Source organism: Eulemur rufifrons, chromosome 27, assembly GCF_041146395.1.
Source record: "Eulemur rufifrons isolate Redbay chromosome 27, OSU_ERuf_1, whole genome shotgun sequence".
NCBI classification, from domain to species: Eukaryota; Metazoa; Chordata; class Mammalia; order Primates; family Lemuridae; genus Eulemur; species Eulemur rufifrons.
The window spans coordinates 34,381,777-34,394,296 of NC_091009.1; the positions used below are offsets into that span (position 1 = coordinate 34,381,777).

The 12,520-nt window shown below is 39.2% G+C and overlaps 1 protein-coding gene across 3 annotated transcripts in view; it reads left to right on the plus strand.

Annotated features, from left to right (window-relative positions):
- Positions 1–4,419: 4,419 nt before the first annotated feature.
- Positions 4,420–12,520, plus strand: part of KCNT2 (potassium sodium-activated channel subfamily T member 2) — a 297,725-nt gene continuing 289,624 nt past the window's right edge. For all 3 annotated transcript variants that reach the window (XM_069459257.1, XM_069459258.1, XM_069459259.1), the window contains exon 1: positions 4,420–4,649. In XM_069459257.1, coding sequence (XP_069315358.1) covers positions 4,555–4,649 — 95 coding nt within the window. In that variant the 5' untranslated portion in view covers positions 4,420–4,554. The remainder of the gene's footprint in view (positions 4,650–12,520) is intronic.

Sequence of the window (12,520 nt, forward strand, 5' to 3'; positions counted from 1 at the left end):
AATGTTTAGAACCAAGTTTAAAATTGTTTCCAAAAATTGAATCTCATGTTATAGTAGAATAAAAGCTTTCACACATACAGGGAGAAAAAGATTCTATGAGATAGGAGATTAAAAGAGCTCAATGAAAAAAGGAAACCAGGGTAAAAAGTGTGAAAGAGGAAAATATATTTTAACAGCAGGGAGTGACATGACATGACAAGAAAAAAAGTGTAGAAAGACAGGTGGGAGAACTAGAAGTCCAAATTAATGACAAAAAAAGTCTGCCTACAGAAAACTGAAAAAGAAAAACATAAAGGAGAGCAAAGGCATCTTCCAATTATAAATGTAAGTGTCAATGCCCAAATATTGCTATATTTTAAAAGTGTCAGAAAAACATTTCTTATATTGCATTATTCTTCTAATTTTCTTAAATTTAGAATTTTAAGATTTTTCACTTTGTCAACAATTTTAAGGCACACAGAAAATCAATGTATCATCAGTGGTTTCCAACTGCTTTGGCTTAGCACATTAGGGAACTTTGTACCATTTGTATCCTTACTAGCTAGGCTGTGACACTATAAGCTGAGCAGGTTTTTCTTATTTATTTATTTTTTTCCTTTTAATCTACTCTTAGATCTCTGAACTGTTGTCTTGGCACTTGGAAGCCAAAGGCCTAAGATTGTCACAAAGGTGTAAATAAAGGCACACAAGTTTCTATTAAGAAAAATGTTGTTGCTTTCCCCTCTAACCGCCAGCATTTCAGGAGCCTAACAATCAATAGCTATTTTATTCTTTTTGTACTGTCTGGCTTTTTAGTCTGTTAATGATGTGTAAATATTTCAGATGTTTTAGTCATCCAAATATATGAAGGAAGACTATAATGATATAAATATTAACCTGGAACTTCTTAGAACCATTTTAATAGGAGATGATAAGGTCTAAAATATAAACCAGATATTCCTTCTCTCTCTCTTTCTCCCCCACCCCTTTTCTTTCTCTCTTTCTATCTGCACAAACTAATAATGTAGTAATAAAACTTTCTCATTTGGCAATGTGATTACAAGAGTTCATGCTAAATAATGATTTCATAAACAAACACATAACTCTGGAGCAAAAGAAAATGTGGAAAGATGTTAATTTCCTAACAGTATTTAAGGCATCTCAACACATATTTGTTGAGATTTGGCTATTTAGAAGGTACTGTGGTAAAAAGCCACAGGGAGAGGGGAAGAGACGTAAGAAAAATGCACCGGTAACCATACAGCAAGTCAGAATATAATAAGCATTACAAGCAAGATACTCACAAGGGTTATGAAGGGTTCACAGGGAAGGGGTTCAAAGAAAAAAGGCATCATAAACAGCTGGAAGAATAAGGATACCTAATGGAGGATAATGTCATTTGAGATGGGTTGGGAAGAATGGGTAGGATTTTGAAGATAGAGACAAAGGGGATGATTATTCTACTGAAACTATTATTCTTCAGATTTAGATACTCATCCTATTTTACTTGATATTACACTTTTTGTGGATCTCTTTCTGCATTTCTAACTTTCTTTACAAACTGTCTGCTACATGACCTCCACTGAAAATTAATTATGCCAAAGTAATCACTATTTTCTGCACAGTCACGCCATTTAAAAAAAATCACTTTGTCTCCTTCAAACTATACTACAAGTCTGTGGTTATTAAAACTGCTTGGTATTGGCACAAGTGCAGGGACACAGACCAGTGGAACAGAACAGAAAATCCAAATATAAACTAATCCTCAGATAGCCATCTAATCTTTGACAAAGCAGACAAAAACATACACTGGGGAAAAGATTCCTTGTTCAATAAATGGTGCTGGGAAAACTGGATAGCCACATGTAGGAGACTGAAACTGGGCCCACAGCTTTCACCTCTCACAAAAATCAACTCACGAGGGATAACAGACCTAAACCTAAAGAGTGAAACTATTAGAATTCTAGAAGAAAATGTGGGAAAAACTCTTATAGACATTGGCCGAGGGAAAGAATTTATGAAGAAGACCCCAAAGGCAATCACAGCAACAACAAAAATAAATAAATGGGACCTGATTAAATTAAAAAGCTTCTGCACAACTAAAGAAACTGTCATGAGAGCAAACAAACAACCTACAGAATGAGAAAAAATTTTCGCAGGCTACACAGCCGATAAAGGGCTGATAACTAGAATCTACTTTGAACTCATGAAATTCAGCAAGAAAAAATCAAACAATCCTATCAAAAAGTGGGCAAAGGACATGAATAGAAATTTTTCAAAAGAAGACTGAAGAATGGCCAACAAACATGAAAAAATGCTCAACATCTCTAATCATCAGGGAAATGCAAATCAAAACCACAATGAGATATCACTTAACTCCAGTGAGAATGGCCTTTATGGAAAAGTCCCAAAAACAATAATGTTGGCGTGGATGTGGAGAGGCAGGAACACTCATACACTGCTGGTGGGACTGCAAACTAGTGCAGCCCCTGTGGAAAGCAATGTGGAGAAACCTTAGGCAGATCCAAGTAGACCTACCATTCGATCCAGCAATCCCATTACTGGGCATCTACCCAAAGGAACAAAAAGACATTCTATAAAAGAGACATCTGCACTCGAATGTTTATAGCAGCACAATTCACAATCGCAAAGATGTGGAAACAACCCAAGTGCCCATCAATGCATGAGTGGATTAGTAAAATGTGGTGTATGTACACCATGGAGTTCTACTCAGCTGTAAGAAATAACGGTGATCTAGAATCTCTTTTGTTCTCCTGGATGGAGCTGGAGCCCATTCTACTAAGTGAAGCATCCCAAGAATGGAAAAATGAGCACCACGCGTACTCCCCAGCAAACTGGTTTCCCGGACCGTCACCTAAGAGCACATTCAGGACTGACATTCATCAGGTGTGGGGCGGATGGGGGAGGGGACGGTGTATACACACATAGTGGGTGCGATGGCACCAGCTGGGGGATGGGCACGCTTGGAGCTCTGATGGGGGAGGGGCAAGGGCAATATACTCAAACTTTTGTGGCCCCGTAATATGCTGAAAGAAAAAAGAAAACAGAAAAAAAAAATCACTTTGTGTCTACTTGTATTATTCTCTCTACTTGCTTCATATTTCTTCCCTTACCTTAAGCAGGAAACGAATGTAGGAGGTTTAGTTCATTTTCGACGTCTTCCCTGACCCCACCATAAATGTGTGGTTATCTCACAAGTGTTTCCAAATCTGTTCTTTGATTATTGTCTCTCACATGGTATCTTTTTTTTTTTTTTTTTAATAAGTTTGCTCCTTTACGAAAACCGTGAGATTGGTAAGTCAGGCAGGGGCAGTGCCACCGTCCTCCCGTCTGTGCGCCCAGGCCCGGTCTGAGGCGGTCTGAGGCGGTCTGAGGCGGCAGGTACCGTCCGTGGGCGCCGCGAGAAGTGGGTTCCCGACGGGAAGAGCACTCCGTGCACGTGCACCAGAGCCTGCGGCAGGGTTCCCGCCAGCGGCGGTCCGTGCTGTGTGGACCGGGGCCAGCGGACGCAAGGCTGAGGCCAGACCCCCTGGAAGCCCACGACGCTGCCAGGAGCAGCAACGGCAACTTACTGCTGCCTAACCCAGCGCGTTTCCATGTGCTTCCCCAGTCATCGCCTCAGTGTTTCTCTTCAGCGGCCCAAGGTGGCCCTTCATTTTCTCCTGAGTTGAGGGAAATAGCTCCCTTCCTTGAGAATGTGAGAAAAAAATGGGGCTTTCCTGGGGCTGAGAGCAGGGGATTCCCTCTTCAGAGACGGGCATTTTTTCACACCGCCCCCCCAAACTGAGGGCGTCCAAAGCGAAGGCGCCGTGGCACCCTGGACAGCTCCAAGAACCCTGCGGCCCCTTCCCCCCAGAGAAGGGTCTGGAGCCTGGAAACCCGCTAATTAGCTCGCCCCCATTGGTTGTCCCCAAGGCACCCCCATGCCGTCACGGCGTTATGCTAATGAGGGGGAGTCTCATTGGCTGGGCCTCCAGCTACGGCGCCGAAGGGCGACTGCGGGGAGAGCGGCGTCGCCGGCGTCGGCCGAAACCCACCGCCCCCCACTCAAGCCGGCCTCGGCAGCGCCTGAGGTAACCGCAGCCGCGAGGCAGTCGTGAGGGGAGGCTCTTTTACCTGCCTTTTAGGAAAGTGCTTCACCGTCACGTGGCGCTCACTCCCACCCCTGTCCCCTCTTTCTAGGCACCGCGAGTTTTTTCGGCGAAGTAACTTTTTATTCCCGCCTCCCCCTAGTCCTGGGTACCAGAGGCGGTGCCGAGCCCGGGGGCGGTTCCTTGGCAGCGCTGACTCCTGTCGGAGCCAGACTTTTGCTCCGGGGCTGGGTTTGCATCATCCCCATCACACCCTGAGGAGAGCGGAGCCGGCCCCCTGCGAGCCTCAGCTTCCGGCTCCGCGCCGACCCCTCCCCCCAGCAGTCCCCTTCCCCTTCTCCCGCCCTTCTCTCGGCCGCCGCGGCGTTTCGGGACTTCTCTCCCTCTGCTCCGCAGCGTTTTCTTTTCCTTCTCTCTGCTCTCCTCCATTCGCTGTTGGATGTTTCCCACTCTTTGAGGGAGGATGGTGGATTTGGAGAGCGAAGTGCCCCCTCTGCCTCCCAGGTACCGGTTTCGAGATTTGCTGCTCGGGGACCAAGGATGGCAGAACGACGACAGGTGAGCGGAGTGCGGCCGGCTGGCGCCGGGAACGCGGCCGGGGACGGGGAGACGCGGGAGGGCTGCGGGGGGAAGGAGGGAGCGGGGGAAGAGCGAGCCCGAAGGGAGACCGTGCGGCTGGGGGAGGGAGTAAAAGGGACGCCGTCTCTCCATCTTGACTCTGTGGAACAGTTGCTGCAGACGAGGGACGCGTCCTGTGCGCTTTTGTACGCTCGCGCTGTGTTCACTGCGTTTATTCGGTGCTCGTCCCTTTGTCCATCGGTGCCTTCCCAGGACGTGGAAGGCCGGCATCGGAGGCGCATCCGGACGGCAGGCCATGGCGGTGCCAAATAATTGTCCTCTTTTTCCTCAGGTGTGGCCGGTCAAACTCGAAAATGCATCCAAGTTTATTGAAAATTGTCTTAGAAACTTAAAATCTCCTGCGTCTGTTTACCTGCTCCTTGTCTGTGCTGTCTTGATTGGGTGACTACTTGCCGCTAGGAATTTTAGGCTGTTTAAACATTTGGAATCGTAGGTAAACAATGGTTTAAATATGTAACAGGTAGTTAGTGAGAGTGACAGCCATGGCAGTAGGAAATGCTCACTTTGAACAGGTAACTGCGAGCGTTGTTAAATACGGTGTTTGCATAGCGTGCTGCAACCTTTCCCTCATTGGTATGTCTTTAATTTAAACAGTGCATGTCTCAGAATTAAAACTCAGTTTCAAAACCAGACCGTTATTAGCAAAATATTGCTCATATGTTTTTATCTACAGTAACACTGTTGTGCGTAAACTTCTGAAATTTCCTCTATTTCTGTTTCATTATTTAAAAAAGCACATTTTGTGTTTTAGTGAATTTGGTATTTTCTGGAATAGTGATTTCATGTATCACATGCCACATTTCCTTGGTTTTGAATAACATATGTGTGCTGACAGGGCTTTCCACTCAATGAAATGCTTCCCTGAAGTTCATTTTGGTATTGATGTTCTATTTTAAGTATATAGAAGATCCATTATTGGTCCATTCCAAAATCCCGGCCCCAGTCACTACTGGATGATACACCCTGTTTCTTTTCCGCATCTTCTCAGCTCCCAGTACCAACTCCTGTCGTTAAACACTGAGGATTTTTATCTTGGGCATCAATTGTGGATTTCTTTGGTCTTGTATTAATATTTTAGAGGGACATGGATATTTTCTAGGGGGTATTTTGATTCAATCTCTTCTTTAAGGTAAAACCACATATGTTGGTTAAAAATTTAAAGAACTAATACCAATTAATCAGTATGCTTATAAAGTAAGGTGTTCTGGTTAATCGAAGATAAAGAAAAAAATAGGCAAGCAAATTTGCATGGACATTCAGATAAACTGTAGTAGCCTAGTTAAATGACTTATCAAATATGGCATAGTGTTCATAGTGATTGAATTTATATTTATTTCAGAACCTCAGGATCGTCATATAGAATAGAATTCTTCATCTTGAAAAGTGTGAGATGGGTTGAATACATAGAGGACATACTTTGGATATGGCGGTAATAGTGTTGTTTGATTTTTTTTAAAATATCATATCCAAAATGTTAATTGTTCAGGTAGTTGCCCTTGTTTTTCAAAGGATGCTGCAGAAATATTTTACTAATTAAGAATTACCGGCCGGGCGCGGTGGCTCACGCCTGTAATCCCAGCACACTGGGAGGCTGAGGCGGGTGGATTGCTTGAGGTCAGGAGTTCGAGACCAGCCTGAGCAAGAGCGAGACTAAAAATAGAAAGAAATTATCTGGCCAACTAAAAATATATAGAAAAAATTAGCCGGGCATGGTGGCGCATGCCTGTAGTCCCAGCTACTCAGGAGGCTGAGGCAGGAGGATCGCTTGAGCCCAGGAGTTTGAGGTTGCTGTGAGCTAGGCTGACGCCACGGCACTCTAGCCCGGGCAACAGAGCGAGACTCTGTCTCAAAAAAAAAAAAAAAAAAAGAATTACCGCTAGTTGAATACTAACTAAATGAATCACTGCTATATTTAAAAAGTTTTGCACAATCACTTAAAATTTTTATTATATTAAAAGTTTATGCTAGCCCAACTTTTACTTAAAAACTGAAAATAGGTTATTAAATATTTAAAAATCATTCAACTATTTAAAAATATTTGTCTAATTTTGTGACATTACGAAAAATTAATATTTGATTTTGGTTCCCTTTGTTATTAGTCTTTGAAGGCAAGATTCTTGGGATCAGAGATTTCAGTCCTTTGCTTATTTCCTCTCTAGCTGAGTGACCTTGGGAAAATCATTCAGCCATTATGACTTTCAGTAATTTTATGTTTTCAATGGGAATAATATTATCTGCCTTATAAAATTGTGACAAGGAGGAGGATGGGGAGGTACAGGACTAACACTTAGTTGGCACTAACCACTGCCAAGTGCTTTGTGTTATCTCAATCAATCCTCATACAAACCCTGAATAGTAGGTAATTATTTTAGGGACTGGGAAACTGAGATTCTGGGAAATTGAATACTTGTCTCCGGTAATATGTCTTGTCAGTGTGAAAATCACTTTTGAGTTCAGTTCTTTGTGACTTAAATCCCTCAGGAAACTCTTAAGTTCTTTCCACTTAATTCATCTGAATTTAGAGAATAATTTTACAGCTTCTAGCATAGTTTAGGTGCTCATTCAGTGTTATCGCTCTTCCTCACTTCTGATGTGCATTTGCAGTTCTTTTTTTTTCTTTTCAAAATCCTAAACTAATATGAGTTAAGTAAAGTCATCTCTTTTGTCTTTAATATGTCCCAAATTCCTCTTTGCAATTATCCCTTAGTAGTAATCTGATTCTACTCAGTTTTCTTCTTGGACTCAATTCCTATGGAGTGGAGGAGGAAGCACTCTTTCATATAGGAATAGGTAGATCATTTCCACCAACAGATGTATTTAGTGCTCTGCCCATATTCTCTGGGCTACTTTCTGTGAAGACCTGCCTGAGGTTTTCCCAACCCCCTTCCAACCTCAGGAGCACGTTAAACCTGTTTGGGGAACAAACCAGAGTGCCACTGAGTAAATAGGGGGTCGTCAAATAAATACCTTAGCTCCCTGTGCTTCCTGGCTGGGATAATTCTGGAGCATGTTCTATATTGTGTCCTAGGGGACTGAGCTCTAGTTGCTCACAGTGATAACTGGCTTCCTACTGCGAGCTCTACTGGCTTCTGACCCTCCCCTCCCCTACTGGTATTTTCTAGGATCAGTCCAAATAAGCTACATATGCTTCAGTCCTATCTCAAAATCAGCTTCTGGGGAAATCTGAATCAAGATGGCAGTGTTCTGAATCTAGAGAGTCACACCCTTAAAATGATGGGAGAATTGTGTTCCAGTTCTGGAACGTTGCTTTCTACCTTGCTCATCATTTTAAGAATATTAAACTAAATCTTACAAGCACATTGTTGACTGGCATATGAAAATGAGCAAGACCTGTGATAGGTGGGTGAAAAGGTATTGCTGAAGAGAGAATGTTGATGGGCCTGTTAGGAGACGGGAAGTGTGTATTCCATACCACAGATTGTCCGCAAACCAACCTTGGATAAGTAGGTCACCTAAATTTATATTGTACCACCTTTTGGTAGGTATACATACTCACACACACATACACAGAGGCATAATGTAAATGTAATATATATAATGTGTATATAATAGATCTGTATTGTATTTGTAATATATGTAAAGCATATATACTGATATGCATATGTATTTATTATCTTAATGCCTTCCTTATATAATTACCTCTCCATTTGCATTCTGATATCCTTTTCTGAGTAGCACATGAAAGAACAGAGTTAGACATAGCAGTTCAGAGAATTTAGTTCATGGATAACATTAGTTCTTTGAGGTCATAAAGTAAGTTTGAGAGTTACTAAATGAGAACATTGCTTATGCTTTGGGATATCTGTTGTATATTTGGTGCACATTTATTTCTTTAGAGTCCTGAGTAAAACCAAAAATCTAATTCAAATGTTTTGTATAAAATGTCTTTAATGGCCCATTCCTTCAGCTAATATTTAAATGCTTGCTACATCTTAGGGCCTCATTAAGTTAGGTCTTGGGAGGAATGTAGATTGAAATATGAACCAGTGCTTTGTCTGGAGGCGATCACAGATCTAATTAAATTAGAGGTGATTTCCCCCCCAGAATATTGACAGTATTGTTGATGTTATGATGATATCCTTGTAGCATTTCCATTTTAAGACTGTCAAGAAGATCCTGTGGGATTTGTAGATAGGATATTCAGCATCTGTGTGAAAATAAAGTAACTGAAGTCACTATATTAGAGATGGCTCAAGGTATTCAACATATTTTGAATCTAATATTTAGTATCTTTATAGTTATTCTATGATTGAAACAAACATGACTAGAGACTGAATTTAACTGGCTTTATGTGGAAACCATTCCGTGATATGTAAAGTCGTATTGTTAAAATCCATTGTTTTCAGTTTTACTATTTCTTTGATTTATAAAACAATAAAGATTTAGAGTATTCTTCTGCAGTTAAAGACTGGTGAGTTTCAGGCTTTAAATCGTTTCAGAGAGTTAAAACAGGTCCTTCTCTGTTATGACTTAGTAATTTTAAAGTTTGAAACACAATGCGCTTGATGTGAATAAATTGTCACAATTCCAATTACTGTTAATGGACTACTATCAGTTGTAGCCACAGAGGGGTAGGTCATTTATCTAATTAAGGCCATTCTGGTTTTCAAAAATCAGGGCATTTGTTTCAATTTCAATAATTTTATGTATATTTTTTATATTTTATAGATGGCATTTAAAAGTAATGCATGCAAGTCACCTAGTGCATTGTAGTGCTTAAAACCTTAAAAGGGTTTGAAAAAAGAGTAACAATCAATTAGCAGTTTGAGGTATTTATAAAATAGAGGAAATGTTGGAATAGCATTTAGAATAGATGTAATTTTAGATATCTTACACTGCAAAATGTATTTCTTTATAAATCAAATTCAGTTGTGGGAATGGGTTTTAGATTGATATTTGAAACATTTTATAAGTTACAAGTTTTATTTCCCATAATAAACTATACATTGTTTTGAAAAGTAGCCATTTATTATATAGTAGTTATTCTCAGTTTGTAACTTCAGTTCAATAAATACAGTGTTTAAATTTTAAGTGTTATTAAAATGAATGAAATGTTATTTTTACTGTTTAATTATATAGTGGAACTACACATGTGCAATATCTGTAAAATGGCTTGTTTATTTATTGTGAGAAAGGGAACCCAGACAATCCTGTTTCTTAGCACTGTCAATTATGTTAAGATAAATCTCCACAAATAGGCAATAAAAATTAAAAACTTAAATAGGTAATAGTGTCTAAAAAAAGATTGTAGAGATATATAGTGCCATACATAGAATACAGAAAAAATTATTATTTAATAATTATTGTTTTTCAATAGTTACCAACAATTCAGGCATCAATATTTTATATAAAAACACATAGAATTCTTTCCTTTTGACTAATTCTTATAAATAAATTTGAAATGTAGCTTTTCAAATTAGTTAGAATTCATCCTAAAATTTGATATACCCTCTATCATATATGTACTTTCTGTATTTGGTTGTGTATTAGTAATACCTCTTCTGCGAGTCTTGCACTTTTAACTTTTCACAGTCCCTCCATATGTAATAAGTCTTGGATCAGGGAGGGTGGAAGGTAGTAATCTCATTTTCCACATAAGGTATGTAACATTTTAAAGAGATTAAACTTTCTACTATTAGTAAATAGTCTCTCTATTGCAGTTTCAGCTTAGTTTAGAGGACAGGTGCAAAAACATACTTCCAGATGAGTGACCAAGAAAATTATTTCAGCTTTTATCTCAGTTTAAACATTTTTTTCCTTCTCTGTTAGCAATGTAACTTAACTTCTGCAAAAAATATATTTAAAAGATAGTATGAAAAATACTGAATACAAATGAAGGCTAAACACAAATAGGTTTGTTCTTCACTACTGGTACAAAATGAAAATTAAACTATCAATATATTTAGTCATAACATGTATCAGTAGCAAGACCATGATTTTCTCTTTTTGCTGATGTTAATCATGAATGCAGTATATTTTATGACTTTACAAATCGTGCTCTTGTTTATTAAAATGTTTTATATATTTATAAATGTCTTACTCTGTTCAGGCAGTTATAACAAAGTACCTTAGACTGGATAATTTATAAACAACAAATTTATTTCTCATGGTTTTTGAGGCTGAGAAGTCCAAGGTCAAAGCACCAGCAGATTCCATGTCTGGGGAGGGCTCTCTGCTTCACAGATGGCCCCCTATTGCTGCATCTTTGTGTGGGGTGAGGGGAGGAAGGGAGCTTGCTGAAGTTTCTTTTGTAAGGGCACTAATCCCATTCATGAGGGTGGAGTACTTCATACCTAATCACTTCCCAAAGGCCCCATCTCTTAATACTATCAGTTTGGGTATTAAGTTACAACATAGAAATTTTGGGGGGACACCAATATTCAGACCAAGGCAATAAATCATTTTGTCATTGATGGTTCATCTGTTTTTATTAGAATATTTTTGTGTTGTCAATGGCGTCTTATTAGGCATCATGATTATCTAAGTTACCTTTAAAAAATAAAGCAAAAAGCAATATTTTTTTTTGTAGTGAAACCAGTTGCTTTATACACTTACAGCATGAAATTAACTTGGTCTTTTTTGAGCAGTACTTAATATCCTTCATTAAGATGTTCTCAAATTAAAGCTTTTCCTGAGTTTTAAATTTGTAATAAAAATTTTCTCTGCAAAAGTAATCAAAGCAATAAATAATGGTCAGAAAGACAATTGATTTTACTTTTTGACAGTCCTTGATTGGATATGGGATTTTTTAATGGGTCATGGAAAAAACTATTCTTTTCACAAGGATCTTCAGCATCAGGCAGCAAGCCAGTTGCAATTTAAGTAACAGACATCTATGCAAACATTGTGAACTAGTTAATAGGATAAACTATATGCACATAAATAACAATATATTATAGTTATCTGCTCAACTTTTTTTCTTTTTGAAAGTAGAATGAATAGATATGAATGTTAGACATCTTATCAAAGAAATTGCATTTTTAGATAAAATATGTAGGAATAAAAACACAGTTTGGGCAACTTATTTTTTTTTGTAATCCAGTGCGGTGAACCTTAAAAAAAAGATGGGGTAGGACAGTATACAGGGTCAGAGAATTGGTATGATTCATATAAAATTGGTGGAGCACCATCATAATAAACAGGTTAAAGTAATCACTATATTATTTAATAGTAAAGCCAATTCTGTTTTTGCTAAGTAACATCTCCCTGAAGAAAGTGTGACAGAGTTTTTGAGAGGTTGGTCCTTCTGTTTTCAAAATTTAAAAGATATACTGTAGGAACCCTTAATAGCATTGGAATCATTCCCTCACAAACATTACACATCTGCTAATTATCAAGAAGTACCCTAAGCACTAGGGATACAATTGAGAGCAAAACAGACCTCGTTCAGATCTCCATGAAATTTATGGTAGTAGAAATAGACATTATATTCGGAAAAAATGTAGGTGTGAACTTAATTACAGTTGTTCTAGTTTATAAACAAAAATTGCAAAATGCTATGAGAGGGCACGATTGGAAGACCTTGACTAGTCTGGCAGACGAGAAGAAGGTGGTTTGGGTAAAGCTTTCAAAGAAATCTGTGCTGAGATTGAGATCTAAGGATGAGATGATCTTAGTAGGTGAAGTGGGAAAAGAATGTTTCAGGCGAAGGAGGAGCTTGCCTAAAGGGCCAGTAGAGGGAGAGAGCAAGGCATTTTCAGGGAACTGAGGAAATTCAGGGGGCATTTGGAGATACGGGTCTGGAGTTGAAGAGACTAAAGTAGGGCTTA